Source organism: Carcharodon carcharias, chromosome 6 (assembly GCF_017639515.1).
Source record: "Carcharodon carcharias isolate sCarCar2 chromosome 6, sCarCar2.pri, whole genome shotgun sequence".
Taxonomy (NCBI): domain Eukaryota; kingdom Metazoa; phylum Chordata; class Chondrichthyes; order Lamniformes; family Lamnidae; genus Carcharodon; species Carcharodon carcharias.
In genome coordinates, this window is record NC_054472.1 from 173,101,523 (window position 1) to 173,123,593 (window position 22,071).

Here is a 22,071-nt window from a genome sequence, read left to right on the forward strand (position 1 = left end):
TATGCTGTGTAGTTGATTATAAAATGTTGACTTTACTTTGTAACAATGGATTTTTCATTTGATAGAATGAAGAGCGTTTACGCCAGTCTGCTGAATTGCTTGGAAAAGTTTCACGGCTGCTAGTTAGGGCTCGCAGGTAAGGGCCTTTCCACAAACTGGATTTGGCTAACAAGATTTAAAATGAAGATAAATATATGGAATAGTGCTTTCTATTTATAAAGTTTTCTCCACTTCAATCAGTTGTTTAAAAAAAATGTAGCTGTAAATATGCATATTGTTTCTAAGGATACGAGGGAGAAGGGAATAGAGGTTTTTGCTGATAGAGGAGGAAGAATGAGGGGAAGCTCGAGTGGAGCTTAACACTGGGATGTGTTGGGCCAAATGGCCTGTTTCTATGCTGTATATCCCATGTAATTTTTAATCTGATATTGCAGCACAATATCAGATTAACCTTTTAACCCAGTGACTCTGGTAACTTCCGTTAGTGAAGAACCAACCAACTGTGTCCCAGAGCAATTAGGTTCACTTTTTAAAACTAAGTTCAGCACCTCAGGTTGCCTGGAAAATGATCTCCTTCAGCTTTGGCTGTGCCATTAGTGTGTTTTTTCTCTGCTGTCCTAACTGCAGCACCCTAGCTGTGATCTTGAACTTACTGTAAATGGAATCTTTTTCTTGGAGGCAACCATTTTATGGTACACCATTCTGAATTGTATGTGTTTCTCTACTGCTGTTGGTGTTTTCATTTTGAAATTGTAAATGTAAACAATTTAACAAATAGCCATTGATATGTTCTAAAATATCTTTCTGCTTGACTAGCATTATCTTTTCAAATGCAAAAGTAATTGGCCATAGTAGATATGTTTAAGGTTCTATTTATGTATGGAACAAATATTTGTTAAGAGTTTTTTTAAAGATATTGTCATTTTTATTAAATGCTTTAATAAATCATTTTTCCTGTTTTTAAGACTTGATGAAGCTGCAACATCTCTTCTGAAGGAAAAAAACATGTATAAGGAGATTGAGAATTACCCAACATGTTTTAAGGTAGACAAAGAAGATTTCCTTGCATTGACATTTGGAGATTTTTCTTTAAATTTCTATCTGACTGTCAACAATTCTACTTTCTGATGAACAGTGTAATCAGGAATTCATATAAAATTCTAAAGTTAAGTCCTCTAGTATGTTTTCCACTTGATCCACGTTTAGATACTAACTTGAAAGCATGTAATTCATTATATAATAAATTGAAAGAAAAATCTGTAACGCCCGCTGCGCTGCCTTATCAAATGCAATTAAAATAAATTGGTTAGCTAATTGATTAGCATTTAGTGAACAATCCTTTATATAGCAGAACTGGTTTATCTTTCAAAAATACGCTGATAGGTTATACACATTTTGTTCAGTGTAAAATTAGTTTAGGGAGTCTTTACCCAATTCCTGCTGAGTTGAGTAATGACCCAGAAAGCAAAATTGCTCATAAACCGACAAGAATTAAAGTTAATTGATAATCTTGCTCAGATGCCTTAACATTTTCTGTCAGAAATTAGATTCATATCAATACAGTAAAAAGTGAACCTCTGAAATTGTGCTTGGGATACAGTAGGAAGGAGTTTGACTTTGTGCAATATTTGACAAGAGTATCCAGCACTCACTTTGAAGTATTGTTTCGTTCCACAAGACTGAGCACAAAAATTTGAGTATCAAAAACATAATCATAATGTGGTTAAATATGTTTCCCATTAAAGTTTTTGTTACAATTTGCATACTGTTGTTCTAGGAAAATTCTTCTATACATGTGGTATTATGCTCCTTTTATTTTTGGGTACAATTCTAAATGTTCACTTTTTTGCATTCATGGAATGTGAGCATTGCTGACTATGCAGCATTTGTTGCCCATCCCTAATTGCCCTTGAAAAGTTGGTTGTGAGCTGCCTTCTTGAACCACTGCAGGTGTAGGGAGGGAGTCCCAGGATTTTGACCCAGCGACAGTGAAGGAAGGCAATATATTTCCAAGTTAGGATGGTGAGTGGCTTGGCGGGGAACTTCCAGGTGGTGGTGCTCACATCTGTCTGCTGCCCTGGTCCTTCTAGATGGTAGTGGCCGTGGGTTTGGAAGGTACTGTCGGAAGGAGCCTTGTTGAATTCCTGCAGTGCAAAATGTAGATGGTACACACTGCTGCCACTGTGCGTTGATTCTGGAGACCATAAGATATAGGAGCAGAAGTAGGCCATTTGGCCTGTCGAGTCTGCTCCACTATTCAATGAGATCATGGCTGATCTGATAATCCTCAACTCCTTTCCTTCCTGCCTTTTTCCCATAACCCTTGATTCCCTTACTGATTAAAAATGTGTCTATCTCAGCCTTGAATATACGTAACAACCCAGCCTCTACAGCCCCCTGTGGTAAAGAATTCCACAGATTGACTACCCTCTGAGAGAAAAAAATTCCTCCTCAACTTTGTTTTAAATGGGCGCCCCCTTACTCTGAGATTATGAAGGGAGTGTTTGTGGATGGGTGCTAATCAAGCGGGCTGCTTTGTCCTGGATGGCGTCAAGCCTCTTTTGAGTGTTGTTGGAGCTCCACTTATCCAGGCAAGTGGAGAATATTCCATCACACTCCTGACTTGTGCCTTGTAGATGGTGGACAGGCCTTGGGAAGTCGGGAGCTGAGTTACTCGCCGCAGGATTCCTAGCCTCTGACCTCTTTTAGCCAGAGTATTTATATGGCTAGTCCAGTTTAGTTTCTGGTCAATGGTAACACCTCAGGATGTTGATAGTGGGGGATTCAGCAATGGTAATGCTATTGAATGTCAAGGGGTGATGGTTAGATTCTCTCATGTTGGAGATGGTCATTGCCTGTTACTTGTTACTTGTCAGCCCAAGCCTGGATGTTGTCCAGATCTTGCTGCATTTGGACATGGAATGCTTCGGTTTCTAAGGAGCCGCAAATGGTGCTGAACATTGTGCAATCATCTGCAAACATTCCTACTTCTGACCCTATGATGGAGGGAAGGTCATTGATGAAGCAGCTGAAGATGGTTGAGCCTAAGACACTACCCTGAGGAACTCCTGCAGCGATGTCCCGGAATTCAGATGATTGATCTACCACAACCATCTTTATTTGTATAGGTATGACTCCAACCAGCGGAGAGTCTTCCCCCCCCGCCCCCCCCTCCGATTCCCAATAACCCCAATTTGCTTGGGTTCCTTGATGCCACGCTTGGTCAAATGCTGCCTTGATGTCAAGGGCATTCACTCTCACCTCGCCTCTGGAATTCAGTTCTTATGTCCATGTTTGAACCAAGGCTGTAATGAGGTCAAGGCTGTAATGAGGTCAGGAGCTGAGTGGCCCTGGTGCAACCCAAACTGGGCATCAGTGAGCAGGCTATTGCTAAGCAAGTACTGCTTGATAGCACTGTTGATGACTCCTTCCTTTGCTTTACTGATGATGGAGAGTAGACTGATGGGGCAGTAATTGGCCAGGTTGGATTTGTCCTCTTTTTGGTGTGCAGGACATACCTGGGCAATTTTCCACATTGCCGGGTAGATGTCAGTGTTGTATCTGTACTGGAACAGCTTAGCTAGGGGTGCGGCAAGTTCTGGAGCACAAGTCTTCAGTACTACTGCTGGAATATTGTCAGGGCCCATAGCCTTTACAGTATCCAGTCCTTTCAGCCATTTCTTGATGTCATGTGGAGTGAATCAAATCTGTCTGCCTTACCTGGTCTGGCCTACATGTGACTCCAGACCCACATCAATCTGGTTGACTCTTAAGTGCCTCTGAAATGGCTGAGCAAGCCACTCAGTTGTATCAAACTGCTACAAAGTCTCTCAAAAAAGGAATGAAACCAAATGGACTGGTACCTAGGCATCAGTCTAGGTACCGGAAATGACAACAGCAATCTCAGCCCTGTCGACCCTGCAAAGTCCTCCTTACTAACATCTGGGGGCTAGTGCCAAAATTGGGAAAGCTGTCTCATAGACTAGTCAAGCAAGAGCCTAACATAGTCATGCTCACGGAATCATAACTTACAGATAATGTCCCAGACATCATCATCACCATCCCTGGGTACGTCCTGTCCCACCGGCACAGTGCGATACAGTCGAGAGGGAATTGCCCTGGGAGTCCTCAATATCAACTCTGGACCCCATGAAGTTTCAAGGCATCAGGTCAAACATGGGCAAGGAAACCTTCTGCGGATTACCCTCCCTCAGCTGATGAATCAGTGCTCCTCCATGTCGAACACCACTTGAAGGAAGCACTGAGGGTGGCAAGGGCGCAGAATGTACTCTGGGTGAGGGATTTCAATGTCCATCACTAAGAGTGGCTCGGTAGCACCACTGCTGGCCGAGTCCTAAAGGACATAGCTGCTAGACTGGGTCTGTGGCAGGTGGTGTGGGAACCAACAAGAGGGCAAAAGATACTTGACCACGTCCTCACCAACCTGCCTGCTGCAGATGCATGATAGTATCGGTAGGAGTGACCACTACACAGTTGTTGTGGAGAAGAAATCCCACCTCCACGTTGAAGATACCCTCATGGTTCGGCATATCCCCCACTCTACCATTACCATCAAGCCAGGCGATGAAACCTGGTTCAATGAAGAGTGCAGGAGGACAATTAAACAACTCACTGGAGGAGGAGGCTCCACAAATATCCCCATCCTCAATGATGGAGGAGCCCAGCACATTAGTGCAAAAGATAAGGCTGAAGCATTTGCTACAATCTTCAGACAGAAGTGCCAAGTGGATGATCCATCTCAGCCTCCTCCTCCGGAGGCCCCCAACATCACAGGTGCCAATCTTCAGCCAATTCGATTCGCTCCATGTGATGTCAAGAAACGGCTGAAAGCACTGGATACGGCAAAGGCTATGGGCCCTGACGATATTCCGGCAATAGTACTGAAGACTTGTGCTCCAGAACTTGCTGCGCCCCCTAGCCAAGCTGTTCCAGTGCAGCTACAACACTGGCATCTATCCAGCTATGTGGAAAATTGCTTAGCTATGTCCTGCCCACAAAATGCAAGACAAATCTATCCTGGCTAATTATCGCCCCATCAATCTACTATCGATCATCAGTAAGTTAATGGAAGGGGTCATCAACAGTGTTATCAAGTGGCACTTGCTTAGCAATAATTTGCACACTGATGGCCAGTTTGGGTTCTGCCAGGGCTACTTAGCTCCTGATCCCATTACAGCCTTGGTTCAAACATGGACAAAAGAGCTGAATTGAGAGTGATTGCCTTTGACAGTGAGGCTGCATTTGACCTAGTATGACTTCAAGGAGCCCTAGCAAAACTGGATTCAATGGGAGTCAGGGGGAAAACTCTCTGCTGGTTGGAGTCATACCTAGCACAAAAGAAGATGGTTTGTGGTTGGTGGAGGTCAGTCATCTCAGCTTCAGAACATCACTGCGGGAGTTCCTCAGGGTAGTGTTCTAGGCCCAACCATCTTCAGCTACTTCATTAATGACCTTCCTTCCATTATAAGGTCAGAAGTGGGGATGTTTGCTGATGATTGCACAATGTTCACCATTTGTGACTCCTCAGATACTGAAGCCGTCCATGTTCAAATGCAGCAAGACCTGGACAGTTTCCAGGCTTGGGCTGACAAGTGGGAAGTAACATTGGCGCCACACAAGTGTTAGGCGTTGACCATCTCCAGCAAAAGAAAATCCAATCATTGCCCCTTGATGTTCAATGGCATTACCATCACTGAATCCCCCACTATCAACATCCTGGGGTTACCATTGACCAGAAACTGAACTGGACTAGCCATATAAATACTGTGGCTAGTCAGAAGCTAGGAATTGTGTGAGAAGTAACTCATCTCTTTACTCCCCAAAACCTGTCCACCATTTACAAGGCGCAAGTCAGGGGTATAATGGAATACTCCCCACTTAACTGAATGAGTGAAGCTCCCACAACACTCAAGAAGCTTGACATTATCCAGGACAAAGCAGCCCACTTGATTGGCACTACATCCGCAAACATTCACTCCCTCCACCACTGACGCACAGTGGCAGCAGTGTGTACTATCTACAAGATGCACTGCAAGAATTCACCAAGGCTCCTTCGACAGCACCTTCCAAACCCACGACCACTACCATCTAGAAGGACAAGGGCAGCAGATAGATGGGAACACCACTACCTGGAAATTCCCCTCCAAGCTACTCACCATCCTGACTTGCAAATATATCACCGTTCCTTCACTGTCGCTAGGTCAAAATCCTGGAACTCCCTAACAGCACTGTGGGTGTACCTACACCACATGGACTGCAGCGGTTCAAGAAGGCAGCTCACCACCACCTTCTCAAGGGCAACCAGGGTAGGGCAATAAATGCTGGCCCAGACAGCGAAGCCCACATCCCATGAATGAATTAAAAAAAAGAGAGGGTAAGGAAATAAACTGCCCTTTCAGAAACTCTGGCGGATGCAGAATTTATAGTAAATTTTGGAGAGAAAAGTGGATAAATATTTGAAAACATAAAATAAAATGGAAAGAACAGAAGATTGCAACAAAATAGATAGTTTTCAGATAGTTTGCACAGCAACAATGACTTCCTGATTCTTTATACAATAATGGGTCTTAAGTGATCAAGGCAAATTGGTCTGCAAATGTTGTTATCTAATGATTCAAAATCGAGGTAAAATTCACCTCTGCCAGGTGAGTAAAACAGGTAATAACGAATCAGCCGTTGACTTCAAAGGAAAGGAAAGTAAGACGGGATATATAACAGGTTGTTAATCTGCACCTTCCCATTTATAGATCCATCAAAGTTAAATTTAAACCCCACAGTCTTTCTGATAGGTCTCATGGTTGGCAATAGCAATGATTAAATATGCTCTACCTGTGGTCAGCAGCCAAGCAATTGTGGCTGACTGCTGACCTCCAACACAGCTGCCCACAAACATCTTGTAATCCCTGTGGTATGGATTTTCCTTTTCCTGACCTCAGTTTGAATCTGTGCTATCATCAAGCAAGGTAAGCAGCCAACTACACTGAAGTATTCTCACAGACACCAAACCAGAAAATAAAAATCACTGAATTTTTCACTCTTAGTTCAAATTTTAAAGAAAGTGAAATAAATGACTTAGATATATACATGGGATTATGGTAGAAACTGAAACATCATAAACTTTAAAAATTTTAATTGTGCTTTTTTTTATCATCATGGAAAAGTTTGAACTTCTACTAACATTAGTTTTCAGTGCCAATAAGGTTGTTCAGCAATAATTGAGGTCAGTATGCCATTTAAAAGCCCAGTTACACTTCATTATTTTTACAGTGAGACAAATAGCATAAAAGGGAGGTTTTCTTAAATCCAATGGATTTTACTTGATTGCAGTCTGGGGGCTTCTGCAGTGCAGGGTAGCATAGAACCCCAACAGGCAACTCCTGAATTTCCATGTTTAACTGTGCACATGTAGACTCTAGCAGTTGTTGTCCATTTCAGAGAAGTAATGTGTTGACTGTTCCACCATCTTTACTACCACAAAATTTGGGACAATGTGTTTTAACTTTGGTCTCAGAAACTCTGAGCAGAATATTAAGCTCAGCGGGTGGGCAGCGCCCGACTCAAGCGAGCGTAAAACGACACACGATGACGTTGGGCGAGCATCCTGATCATTGCACAGTCCAGCGATATTTCGTTTGGCGGGCATGCGCTAGAGTTGGCAGCGAGCCCGCCGGCTTTCCGACTGCCCCCACCGATCCCGCACGCCATGGGCAAAATTTTGCCCTTTGTGTTGTTAGAGCAAAAGAATGTACTCTGTTACAACAACTGGCCACATTTGCAATATAAATATACGTGATGGTGAAAGTCTTCAGGGGGAACAAAGCACAACAACTTTGAGAGGTAGAAATTTTTGAAAAGCCTCAACTTGTGGATGACTCATTTGAAATATATTTTACTCAAGGAAGGGAAAATTGTAAGCACTATTTCTTCATGTGTTTATTGCATTAATGAGTTTTTAATCATATTACTGCCTGTTTGTTTTAGAAAACAATTGCACAAGTCTTGGTCCAACTACATAGGAATGACTATGTAGCTGCAGACAAATGTGTTCGAGAAAGCTACAGGTAAGCATTAACATGTTATGTCTGGGTCTCTTTTGTCTTTTTTTTGGTGAAAGGAGGGAATACTTTATTTTTACCTAATTGAAAATGGTTAAGTTAGTGTGAAAGCTTGGTGGCCTATTGGATTAGCACTGTCCTCCAGCTTGAAAGAATAGCTTAAAGACTTTTTCCACTGGCTGAAAGGTTTCAATCTAGTCTAATGGGCATAGCAATAAAGTGTCATATTGTACCAAATTATGACTATTGTCACTAACTCAGTTGTAGTTTGGTAGCACAGTGCATCAAAAGATACGAGTTCAAGCCAGTGGCGGAGTGGCCGCTGTTGCGTGCGTAGGACACCAGCTTAATTTAGCGCCCTATCTACTGCAGATCGGGTGACCATTGGAGTTGGAAGCACAATGCTCCATATAGGGGAAGGAAAGGGCATTCATGTGGCCCCAACGAACCATCTTGAGGGGTTTCCCCTCCGATCTGAGGGGCCTGCTGGCTTATCTTCCTGATTATTATATTTAATTTAATCCCTCTGAAGGTGCCTCCATTTAACCCCTCTCCCAGTGGGCCACTGAGGCTTCAGAGCTTGCCTATCATCCTTGAAAGAGTGGCGAACTTGGAGATGGTCAATTAGGAGGTTGCCTCCCTGTCGCTGTCCCATTCTTGCTGCTGATAGGTTCAAGCTCGAGCCCCGTTTGGTCCCAACACTGGAGTTCTGAAGCCCACACTAAAATCCTGCCTCTTTTGTTTGAAATAAGGAGGTGTACTAAAATCCTTCATTTTGAGGCCCAAAGATTTCTTACAGAAGTAAAAAATAAGTGTTATTCTGAAGATCTAAACAAGTTTACTCTTAAAATCAGCAGCTGAAAGCTGCTGAAATCTGTCAACATAAACATATTTGTTAACCCAAAAAATGACCGTACTATATCAAATCCTCTTGCTGTTTATAAATAGCCAACTATATATTCTATAAGTTTAAATATTAATCTTTTAAAAATTCACTTGTGTAAAAATTGATCTTTTTAAAACATATTTAAAGTGTTATGCTAGACTTGTTTTTATCCAATTATTCATTTTACCCACATTTTGTGTTCAGCTACAATGTTGTGATCTTTTAATGCAGTCAGAACACTACCTACTTTCATTATAATTGTAGCAATGACAGTAACTCACAGTTACAGTACTTTAGCAGAGTAAAAACCTAATAGCACCTTCATTTCCATCATTTTGGTTGAGATATAAAGGGGGTGAAATTGCTTTACTTCAGTGGCATGAAACAGGCTTGTAGCAAATTGGTGACTGATTTTTCACCATGCTAGTTTTATTTTCCATCAGCTTGCATACGAGTAGGAGCAGGAGTAGGCCACTCGAGCCTGCTCCACCATTCAATAAGATCATGGCTGATCTGATTGTAACCTCAACTCCATATTCTTGCATACCCCCATAATGTTTCACCCCCTTGCTTATCAAAACTCTATCTACCTCTGCCTTAAAAATATTCAAAGATTCTGCTTCCACCGCCTTTTCAAGAAGAGAGTTCCAAAGACTCAGGATCCTCAGAGAGAAAAAAAAATTCTCCTCACCTCTGTCTTAAATGGGCGACCCCTTATTTTTAAATATTGACCCCTAGTTCCAGATTCTCCCACAGGAGGAAACATCCTTTCCACATCCATCCTCTCGAGACTCCTCAGATTCTTATATGTTTCAGTAAAGTCACGTCTTCTAAATTCCAAGCCTAGCCTGTCCAACCTTTCCACATAAGATGACCTGCCCAATCCAGGTATTAGTTTAGTAACCTTCTCTGAACTGCTTCCAACGTATTTACATCCTTCCTTAAATAAGGATACCAATACTGTACATAGTACTCCAGATGTGGCCTCACCTGTTTAACTTCCCTATTTTTGTATTCAATTCCCCTCTCAAATTATATCATTCTATTAGCTTTCTTAGTTACTTGCTATACCTGCATACTAACCTTTTGTGATTAATGCACTAGGACACCCAGATCCCTCTGCATCTCAGAGCTTTGCAGTCTCTCACCATTTAGATAATATGCTTCTTTTTCATTTTTTCTGCCAAAACGGACAATTTCACATTTTCTGACATTATACTCTATTTACCACTCACTTAACCTATTTGTATCCCTTTTGTAGCCTCACGTCTTCTATACAACTTACTTTCCTGCCCACCTTTGTGTTATCAGCAAATTAGCAACCATACCTTCGATCCCTTCATCCAAGTCATTTATATAAATTGTAAAAAGTTGAGGCGTCAACACTGATCCCTGTGGCACACCACTCGTCACATCTTGCCAACCAAAAAAATGACCGATTTATGCCTACTCTGTTTCCTGTTAGCTAGCTCATCTTTTAACCATGCCAATATGTTACTTCACCATGAGCTTTTATTTTCCGCAATAAGCTTTGATATGGCGCCTTATGAAATGTCTTCTAAAAATCTAAGTACAGTACATGCACCGGTTTACTTTATTCACAGCATATGTTACTTCTTCAAAGAACTCCAATAAATTGGTTAAAATGGGGCTGTAACTTCCAAGCTCCCCAGCAAATTTAGCAACCATACCTTCGGACCCTTCATTCAAGTCATTTATATAAACTGTAAAGAATTAAAACCTCTTCTAACTTCAGGTGAACTATTGTAAAGACTCACACTGACTCCCCACCCCTACAGAACATATCCCACACCACCGATAGCCACCCCCGACTAACCAACACCCTCGGTATTCCTCAACCCCCCCCCATACCCCATGGGAATCCCCCCACCTGCAGGCCCGACTCCCCTCACCCACCGAGGTCCAACACTCCCTCCCGAGGTCTGTGCCCACCTCCCACCCTCACACCTTCTTCTCCCTCCCAGAAACATGATAGGGTCCCCCTTGTCCTCACGTATCACCCCACCAGCCTCCGCATTCAAAGGATCATCCGCCATTTCCGCTAACTCCAGCATGGTGCCACCACCAAACACATCTTCCCTTCACCCCCCCCCCCCCGCCCCCCCGGTGGCATTCTGTAGGGATCCTTCCCTCCATGACACCCTGGTCCACTCCTCCACCACCCCCTACACCTCAACCCCCTCCCACGGCATCTTCCCATGCAACCGCAGAAGATGCAACACCTGCCCCTTCACTTCCACTCTCCTCACTGTCCAAGGGCCCAAACACTCATTTCAAGTGAAGCAGCATTTCTCTTGCACTTCCCTCAACTTAGTCTACTGCATTCGTTGCTCCCAATGCAGTTTCCTCTACATTGGAGAGACCAAATGCAGACTGGATGACCGCTTTGCAGAACACCTTTGGTCTGTCTGCAAGCATTACCCAGACCTCCCTGTCGGTTGCCATTTCAACACTGCACCCTGCTCTCATGCCCACATGTCCGTCCTTGGCTTGCTGCATTGTTCCTGTGAAGCTCAATGCAAACTGGAGGAACAGCACCTCATCTTCTGATTAGGCACTTTTACAACCTTCCAGACTGAATATTGAGTTCAACAATTTTAGATCATGAACTCTCTCCTCCATCCTCACCCCCTTTCCGATTTTCCCCTTCCTTTTTGTTTTTTCCAATAATTTATATAGATTTTTTTTTCCCACCTATTTCCATTATTTTTAAATGTATTTCCATCCATTGTTTTATCTCTACCTTTTAGCCTTTTTAGTATTCCACCCTTAATTAGTACATTCCTTTAGATAATATCACCATCTTCAACACCTTTTTGTCTCTGACATCTTTTGGTTATCTCCACCTATCACTGGCCCTCTCTCCAGCTCTTCTTGTCCCACCCCCTCCTTACACCAGCTTATATTTCACCCCTTTTCTATTTTTCCTTAGTTCTGTTGAAGAGTCATGTGGACTCGAAACGTTAACTGTGCTCCTCACCACAGATGCTGCCAGAACTACTGATGTCTATGTATTTGGCATCCAGGAAATGTGGACTAAATGGACAAACCTATTTTCTCAATCCAAGTTTGAACCAAAGAAAACTTAAACATGCTTCTTGGTTATATGTTTTCCCCTCAAAGTTCAGCTCATAAGATATAAATTACTGGTGCAGTTTCTGATGTAATTCTTCTTGTGCATAGTATACCAGGATTTAATGGCAGTGAAGACTGTACTGCTTTGGAGCAGCTACTGGAAGGATTTGATCAACAAGACCAGGACCAGGTTTCTGCTATCTGTAATTCACCTCTCTTCAAATACATGGATAATGATGTAAGCTTGGTTAACACTACTTTCTTGAGTGCCAATATTTTATGTTAGAACATATGTACATAAGAATTAGAAGAAGTTGGCAATAGAGCCCTTTGAGCCTGCTGCATCAGTCAATAAGATTGTGGCTGGTCTTCTACCGCAAGTTCACTTTCCTGCCCTATTTCTATATCCCTTTGTTCCCTTAGATAAAACTCTATCGATCTCAATTCCTCTGATAATTTTATGCATTTTATTGCTGCAGTAAGTACTATAGTTTACTTCTGTAGAAATCCTGTAACTTAATTTCCATAATCCTAATATTTTCATTCACTCCTCTAACCTTCCAACTCCCTGACCTTCCGATTAGCCCCCCTCGACCCTCCGACTCCATTCACGATTCTGACGCCTCCCCGACCCTCCAATTCCCCCCAACCTTCTGACTCTGCCCCCCAACCCAACCCCTCCACTCTATACTCCCTACCTCCCTGCACGCACCCCCACCCCTCCCAGCTACCCTGCCACCCATCCACTGCTATTTAAATGTCCCAAAGCTTTTCAGTGTGTTAGTGAATGAAGGTTTACCAGAATACAGCAGCTAGTGCTGTAAAAAGTGGGTGTGGCTTGGCTTCCCCAATGATCCTGCACTACGAAGGTGGGCTTCGTAGTATAAGATCAGGTATGCTGTGCATTTCTGAAGAGGCCTGGTTCGGAAGTTTGGATCAGAAGTGCAGAACTCCAGCAATGGGTAAGAAAATAGGAGTGATTGGCAATCCAATGGTGATCGCCACTTTTTGGAAAATTCAGCCCAATAACCTTTGAGGCAGCACAGTGTATATTCACCAGAATGGATTGTTCCAAAGGATAGCCTTTTACTAAAAATCATGCACCTGGTATTGTTTCATTAAATACTGTTACGACTGTAAATTGTTGTAGAATGAAGGTTTCATGGCTGCTTAACAGCTAATATCCACTGACATGCATAATGGTATTTCTATGTTCAGATACCATCTGAAATAACAATTGAAAGGAAACTTTTTGTTTCATGAATGTTATGAAGAAACCTGATGTCTACATGGGTAACACATGTGAGTCTTTGCACTCTAAAGAAGCCAGATTGTTGTTTATCCTGTGCTTCTAATGTCTCCTTTTACAGAAAAAGTGATGAAGCTGTGCCCTTTGCAAATATTTGGATTTAATGCATGCACTACCAAATATCTAGCATAGCAAATATCTTCTGAGAAGACTTCAAAGCTTCATATAATAGTCACTTTAATTTTTATAGGAAATGCTGTCCCTGATTCAGATGCTTTGAGCATATTATTGTCTAGCAGTTGCACAGTTTAGTACCTCGTGAAGCAGAGACAGCTAAATAGTAATAGGTTGATGAGAAGAGTAGGGATGATTAGTGACCAAAATGGGGATGTACGCATGGAGGCAGGGGCATAGCTGAGGTTCTAACTGAATACTTTGTATCTGCTTTTACCAAGTAAGTAGACGCAAGTCATGGTGAAAGAAGAGATAGTTAAGAAACTTGGTACTCTAAAAATTGATGAAGAGGAAGTATTGGATAGGTTGGCTGTGCTTAAAAGTTGATAGTCACCAGAGCTGGATGAGATACATCTGAGGAAAGTAAGGATAGAAATGGCAGTGGCACTGACCATAATCTTCCAATCCTCCTTAGATACAGGGATGGTGGCAGGGGATAGGAGAATTGCAAATGTTACACCCTTGTTCAAAAAAGGGTGTAAGGATGAATCCAGCAAGTACAGGCCAGTCAATTTAACCTTGCTCCTGGGAAAGCTATTAGAAACAATAATTTGAGACAAAGTTAACAGTCAAATGGACAATATGGATTAATTAAGCAAAGCCAGCTTGGATTTGTTAAAGACAAATCGTGTTTAACTAACTTACTTGAGTTTTTTGATGAGGTAACACAGAGTTGATGAGGGCCATACAGTTGATGTGGTGCACGTGGACTTCCAAAAGACACCTGATAAGCTGCTAGATAACAGGCTTGTCAGCAAAGTTGAAGCCCATGGAATAAAAGGGAGCAAGAATAAAAAGTTGGTTGAGTATTGGGTGAACAGTTGTTTTTTGGACTGGAAGAAGATAGGCAGTGGGATTCCCCAGGGGTCAGTGTTATGATCGATGCCTTGATGATCTATATTTGGTGTTCATGGCACAATTTCAAAATTTGTGGATGACTCAAAACTTAAAAGTATTGTGAACTGAAGGGGATGGTGATAAACTTCAAGAGGACTTCATTGGGCTGATGGAAAGAGTGGACAAGTGACATTACCATTATTCAAGAAGGGTAGTAAGGATAAACCAGGTAATTACAGGTCAGTGAGTCTTAACATCAGTAGTACGGAACCATTGGAAAAAATTCTGAGGGACAGGATTAATCTCCACTTGGAGAGGCAGGGATTTATCAGGGATAGTCAGCATGGCTTTGTCAGGGGGAGATCGTGTACAACAAATTTGAGTGAATTTTTTGAGGAGGTGACTGGTTGATGGACTTCAGTAAGGCTTTTGACAAGGTCCCTCATGGAAGAATGCTCAAGAAGATAAGAGCCCATGGGATCCAGTTGTCGTAAATATTGAGAAGGAAAGTCTTGGATTACAGGATGATATAGATGGGCTGGTAAGATTGGCGGAGCAGTGGCAAATGGAATTTAATCCTGAGAAGTGAGAGGTGATGCATTTTGGGAGGACTAATACAGCAAGGGAATACACAGTGAATGGTTGGACCCTAGTAAGTACAGAGGATCAGAGGGACGTTGGTGTACATGTTCATAGATCCCTGAAGGGAGCAGCACAGGTAGATAAGGTGGTTAAGAAGGCATATGGGATACTTGCCTTTATTAGCCGAGGCTTAAAATATAAGAGCAGGGAGGTTATGTTGGAGCTCTATAAAATGCTAGTTAGGCTGCAGTTGGCGTACTATGTGCAGTTCTGGTCGCCACTCTGTAGGAAGAACGTGATTGCATTAGAGGGTGCAGAGGAAATTCACCAGGATGTTGCCTGGGTTGGGGCGTTTCAGCGCTGAGGAGAGACTGGAGAGGCTAGGCTTGTTTTCCTTGGAGCAGAGAAGGCTGAGGAGGTACCTGATAGAAGTATACAAAATTGAGGGGCATAGGTAGAGTAGATAGGAAGAAACTTTTCCCCTTAGCGGGGATGTCAATAACCCAGGGTTGTAGATTTAAGGCAAGGGGCAGAAGGTTTTGAGGGGATTTGAGGAAAGATTTTTTCACTTAGAGGGTGGTTGGAATCTGGAACACACTGCCTGAGAGGGAGTAGAGGCTGGAACACTCACAACATTTAAGAAGTATTATGTGCAGTTCTGGAATCCACATTATAGGAAAGATGTGATTGCACTAGAGAGAGTGCAGAAGAGATTTACCAGGAAATTTCTTGGGCTGGAGAGTTTTAGTTATGAGGAGAGATTGGATAGACTGGGGTTATTTTCCTTGGAGCAGAGGAGATTGAGGAGGGACGTGATTGAGGTGTATAAAATTATGAGGGGCATAGATAGGGTAGACAGGAAGGAACTTTTCCTCTTGACGGATGGATCAATAACCAGGGGGCATAGATTTAAGGTAAGGGGCAGGAGGTTTAGAAGGGATATGAGGAAGATTTTTTTCAGGGTGGTGGGAATCTGGAACTCACTGCCTGAAAGAGTGGTAGAGGCAGAAACCCTCATAACATTTAAGAAGTATTTGGTTGTGCACTTGCAATGCCGTGGCATACAAGGCTGTGGGCCTAGTGCTGGAAAATGGGATTAGAATAGTTAGGTACTTATATGACTAGCGCAGGCTCGATGGGCCAAAGGGCCTTTTTCTGTGCTGTAGACCTCTATGACTATGACTATTTAGATGAGCACTTGAAACGCCATAGCGTACAGGGCTACAGGCCAAGTGCTGGAAAATGGGATTAGACTATATAGGTGCTTGATGGCCGGCATGGACATGGTGGGCCGAAGGACCTGTTTCTGTGCTGTATAACTCTATGAACCAATGACAGATGAAATTTAGTGCTTAGAAGTTTGAAGTGCGATTCATTTTAATAGGAAGATGAGGAGAGGCATTATAAAATAAAGGGTACAATTCTAAGGGGTTCAGGAGTAGTGGGATCTACAGGTATATGTGCATAAATTATTGAAGGTGGCAGGGTAGGTTAAGAAAGCAGTTAATAATGCATATGAGATCCTGGGTTTTATAAATAGAGGCATCAAGTACAAAAGTAAGGGAGTTATAATGAACATATATAAAAACACTGGTGCGGTCTCAAGTGGAGTATTGAGTCCAGTTCTGGGCACTATGTTTTAGGAAGGATGTGAAGGCAATTGAGAGGGTGCATAAAAGATCCACAAAAATGGTTCCAGGGATGAGGAACTTCAGTTACGTAGAGAGATTGGAGAAGTTGGGACTGTTCTCCTTGGAGAAGAGAAGATTGGATATAGGTTTTCAAAATCTTAAGGGGGCTTGACAGAGAAGATGGGGAGAAACTGTTCCCATTGACATAAGGATTGAGAACCGTAGGACACTGATTTAATGTGATTGACAAAAGAAGCAAAGGTGACTTGAAGAAATTTTTTAAATGCAGCACGTGGTTTGGATCTGGAATGCTCTGGGGCAAACATTTACGGGGATATTTCAGAGCTCACAGAATAGATACATTCCAACAAGTAAGAAAATGTCCAAGGACACACCATCCGTGGATAACTAGAAAGGTTAAAGATAGTATCAAACTTGAAGAAAAAGTATATAATTGTACAAAGACAGGTGGAAGGCCAGAAGATTGGAAAGAATATAAGGAACAGAAAAGGATGGCTAGAAGATTAATAAGGAAGGAAAAATTAAGAGTACGAGAGAAAGCTAGCCAGAAATATAAAAACAGATAGTAAGAGTTTCTATTAATATTTTAAAAAGAAACTAGTTAACAAAGTGAGCATTGGTGCTATAGAAAGTGAGTCTGGAGAATTGATAATGGAAAACAAGGAAATGGCAGATAACTTGAACAGGTATTTTGCATCAGTCTTCACTATAGAGGGTACAAGTAACATCCCAGAAGCAGCTATAAATCAGGAAATAGAAAGGAGGGAGGAACTCAGGAAAATTGCAATCGCCAGAGAACTGGTACTGAGTGAATTGGTGGAGCTGCGGGCTGGCAAGTGCCCAGGTCCTGATGGATTTCATCCTAGGGTCTTAAAAAAAAAAGTGGCTAGTGAGATAGTTGATATATTGGTTTTAATTTTCCAAAACTCCTTAGATTCAGGGAAGGCCCCATTAGCAAATGTAACTACTTTATTAAAAAAGGGAGACAGAAAGTAGAAAACTACAGGCCAGTTAGCTTAACACCTGTCATTAGGGAAAATGTTAGAAGCTGTTATTAAAGAAGCTAAAGCAGGGCACTTGGATAAGTTCAAGGTAATTAGGCAGATTCAGCATGGTTTTGTGAAAGGGAAATCGTGTTTAACTGACTTATTGAAGTTTTTTGAGGAAGTAACATATGCTGTGGATAAATGGGAACCGGAGGATGTACTGTATTTAGATTTGCAGAGGGCATTTGTTAAAGTGCCACATAAAAGATTATTGCAGAAAATAAAAGCTCATGGTATAAGGGGTAACATTGGCATGGATAACAGGAAGCAGAGAGTAGGCATAAATGGGTCGTTTTCAAGTTGGCAGGATGTAATGAGTGGTGTGCCACAGTGATCAGTGCTAGGACTTGGATGAAGGGCTGGATGGGACGGTTGCCAAATTTGCTGATGACACAAAGTTAGGTAGGAAAGTGAGTTGTGAAGAGGACAAAAGGAGGCTACAGAACGACAATAGATAGGTTAAGACTCCAGCAAAACTGGAGTCAAAACTGGGAAAACTCTCCGCTGGTTGGATTCTACCTAGCACAAAGGAAGATGGTTGTGGTTGTTGGAGATCAGTCATCTCAGTTCCAGGACATCACTGCAGGAGTTCCTCAGGGTAGGGTCCTCGGCCCAACCATCTTCAGCTGCTTCATCAATAACCTTCCTTTCATCATAAGGTCAGAAGAGGGGATGTTCTCTGATGATTGCACAATGTTCAGCACCATTTGCGACTCCTCAGATACTGAAGCAGTCCATGTACAAATGCAGCAAGTCCTGGACAATATCCAGGCTTGGGCTGACTAGTGGCAAGTAACATTCGTGCCACACAAGTGTCAGGCAATGACCATCTCCAGCAAGAGAGAATCTAACCATAGCCCCTTGATGTTCAGTGGCATCACCATCACTGAATCCTCCACTATTAACATCTAGATGTTATCATTGGCCAGAAAGTGAATTGGACTAGCCATATAAATACCGTGGTTACAAGAGCAGGTCAGAGGCTAGGAATCGTGTGACGAGTAACTCACCTCATGACTCCCCAAATCCTGCCCACCTTCTAGAAGGCACAAGTCAAGAGTGTAATGGAATACTCCCCACTTGCCTGGGTGAGTGCAGCTCCCACAACACTCAAGAAGCTTGACACCATCCAGGACTAAGCAGCCCGCTTGATCGGCATCACGGCCACAAACATTCACTTTTTTATTCATTCACAGATGTGGGCTTTGCTGTCTGGGCCACTATTTATTGCCCTTGAGAAGGTGGTGATGAGCTGCCTTCTTGAACTGCTGCAGTCCATGTGGTGCAAGTACACCCACAGTGCTCCTTCCACCACCAACACAGGGTAGCAGCAGTGTGTACCACCTACAAGATGCACTGCAGGAATTCACCGAGGCTCCTTAGACAGCACTTTCCAAACCCACGACCACTACCATCTAGAAGGACAAGGGCAGCAGATAGATGGGAACCTGAAAGTTCCCCTCCAAGTCACTCACCATCCTGACTTGGAAATATATCACCGTTCTTTTACTGTCGCTGTTTCAAAATCCTGGAACTCCCTTCCTAACAGCACTGTGGGTGCTGATAGAATGTTATCATTTATTGCGAGGTGAATTGAATACAAAATTGGGAGATTATGCTTCAGCTATACAGAGCACTAGTGAAAGTAGTGGGTACAATATTGGTCACCTTATTTAAGGAAGGATGTAAATACTTTGGAAGCAGTTCAGAGAATGTTTATCAAACTAAAACCTGGAATGGCTTGGTTGTCTTATGAGGAAAGGTTGGACAGACTAGGCTTGTTTCCGCTGGAGTTTAGGTGACTATTGAAAGATATAAGACCCTGAGAGGACTTGACAGGGTGGATGTGGAGAGGATGTTTCCTCTTATGGGAGAATCTAGAACTAGGGGTCACTGTTTAAAAATAAGGGGTTGCCCATTTAAAACAGAGATGAGAATTTTTTTCTCTTAGGGTCATGAATCTTTGGAACTCCCTTCCTGAAAAGGTGGTGGAAGCAGTCTTTGAATATTTTTAAGACAGAGCTAGATAGATTGTTTTTATCTAGATAGATTCTTGGTACCCAAGGGGGTGAGAGGTTATTGGAAGTAGCTGGGATGCACATCTGAGGTTACTATCAGATCAATAATGATCTTATTAAATGATGAAGCAGGCTCAAGGGGCCGAATAGTCTACCCCTGCTCCTTGTTCGTATGTTCGTATGAGTGTGTGATGGAGGCAGATTCAATTGAGGCTTCCAAAAGAGAACTTGATAATTCTCTGAACAGAAAAAATTTGCAGGGCTACGGGGTAAAGGTGGGGGAGTGGAACTAAATGAGTTCCTGTTGAAGTGAGCCAGCATGGACACCATGGACCGAATGGCTTCTTTCTGTGCTGTAACCATTCTATGATCCGATGAACAAGCAACCAACAACAGGCCTAGGATAAAATATGGCCAACTACCACAGGATTATTTGGACATTCTTGGTTTTTTATGAGTTCGCATGATGAGGACTAATAATTATCTGATGAAAACTAATTTTAAATTGTATGTATATTGGAAAAAAATTACTGTCACTAAATTAGGCATTTGAACATTTCCTGTATCTAAGATTACTTAATGTATTTTTCTAGTATGCCAAACTCTCTCTCAGTTTAAGAGTCCCTGGAGGAGGAACAAAGAAAAAGCCACCTGAGGCACAACAAGAAGCTGGAGAGTCCGCACAAGATGCAGCTGGTACTGTTAATGAAGAGGACGATGAGTACTCCTCTGGATTGTGCTAGTTATGGACACATCTCTTATTTGACATGTTTCAGGTCAAATTGGAGTGCTTAGAAGTGAAGGCCAAAGCTCAAAATAATTCAGACTCTCGTCTTTAGCTGCCAACCTTTAACCTGCAAGATTCTGGGTTGCATAGGAATGGCTCGAGAACCAGGTTGATTTACAGATGACATTGTGAAGCATTTAGGTTTGGTGGCAACATTTAGATTTGGCTAATTTTGCATTATGTTTAATTTAGATAATCTTAAATGTGCTTTTTTGTTTTGGAAATGTAATCTTAAATGTGCAATTTCTTCTGGTTCTACCTAGACTATTTTAAATCGGTGTAAAGAAATCTTGCTATGGAGAACATATTTTTCTTTTTATAGGCTTCCCACACATATGTCATACTATATGTCATTAATGCAGTTTATTTATTATACCAACGCAACAACAGATTTGTTTTTCGTCTATTAAGACATTGAATAGTGACAACTTTGGGAAGACTATAAAATGGGAGAAATTTAAAAATATGTTCAGAATTAATTTACCAAACAACATTGTAGCTTTGAAATACTATTGCACACAGTTAACAAAAGGATACTGTATCATTAAGGCTGGATATTGCTACCATTAAAGTGTTCCTTTTACACTTATGCCATGATGTGGGAACATATGCTTAAAAATTGAAATATTTGTACATGTTCAATAGAATTCAGTATTTATGATCTATCATGTATATACGTGTTGTCTAATTCAAGTGATAATGTGCATGTTTCGGCAATTGTCAGTTAATGTATCCTATAAGACTTGAGTACAAACTTACAAAAAGCTTTTTGTAAGTGCATTTTCAATCTTAAAATTTTAACTTTAACCCAACACTATAAAAGTAATTCAAGATGTTCATGCAAATGACTTCATGGTAACTTAAATATCATAAAAGGAACAAAATTGTAATTTCCTGATATTGCTGCCACTGAGAAAATAAGGCCAGCAGGTCAGTAAATACTTATTGATGTTCTTTATCTGTGTTTGTTAATGGTGTCACAATGTGAACTTGAAAAAGCTGCTTTGTTATGTATACAGGTTTTGAAATTTGTCCAAAGTAAAGTATTGTACTTAACTGAATTGTTTTTTTGAGTGATGTGTTTTACTGAACCTGTTGCAATTTACTCATGCCTGCCGCAATGGGTAGCTTCTCATATTTGTCAAAATTTAAAGAGGCTTCTAAGCACGGTTTTTTTTGAACCTGGCTTAATTAACAATGGTGCATCTTGAACATACTTGATTTAATAATGTTTTTCATCTTGCCCAGGCCTCATATATCCAATTACTGCTAAATTCAGCCACTATTATTTGACTGAATTGCAAATTAAAGCACTGCCCTATATCAAGCTGAGTTTTCTTTGTATAGCACAGCTGTTAAGAATGACTTTTATGTTTGCAAGCTTTTATTTCTTCTTGATTGGAACCTACAAAAGAAATATATTATCCTCAAAGGATCCATGTTTACCTATGGTCAAAAGGCCATTGGGTCATTCAAATCTTTCACTGGAGAAAATTAATGTTGTTACATCCCCAAACAGAATTCTATACGGTTACTTAAACCAAACACCCACACCCACTGGAAAGTAGTTAACAGAAGCCAGTATGCATTTTGGCCAAGGTACATTTGA

The 22,071-nt window shown here is 41.8% G+C and overlaps 1 protein-coding gene across 1 annotated transcript in view; it reads left to right on the plus strand.

The window, feature by feature from the left end:
• napgb (N-ethylmaleimide-sensitive factor attachment protein, gamma b) overlaps positions 1-21,523 on the plus strand; it is a 43,609-nt gene extending 22,086 nt beyond the window's left edge. The window contains exons 8-12 of the mRNA XM_041189769.1: positions 66-136; positions 966-1,044; positions 8,002-8,081; positions 12,166-12,295; positions 20,269-21,523. Coding sequence (XP_041045703.1) covers positions 66-136; positions 966-1,044; positions 8,002-8,081; positions 12,166-12,295; positions 20,269-20,418 — 510 coding nt within the window. The 3' untranslated portion in view covers positions 20,419-21,523. The remainder of the gene's footprint in view (positions 1-65; positions 137-965; positions 1,045-8,001; positions 8,082-12,165; positions 12,296-20,268) is intronic.
• Positions 21,524-22,071: the final 548 nt, after the last annotated feature.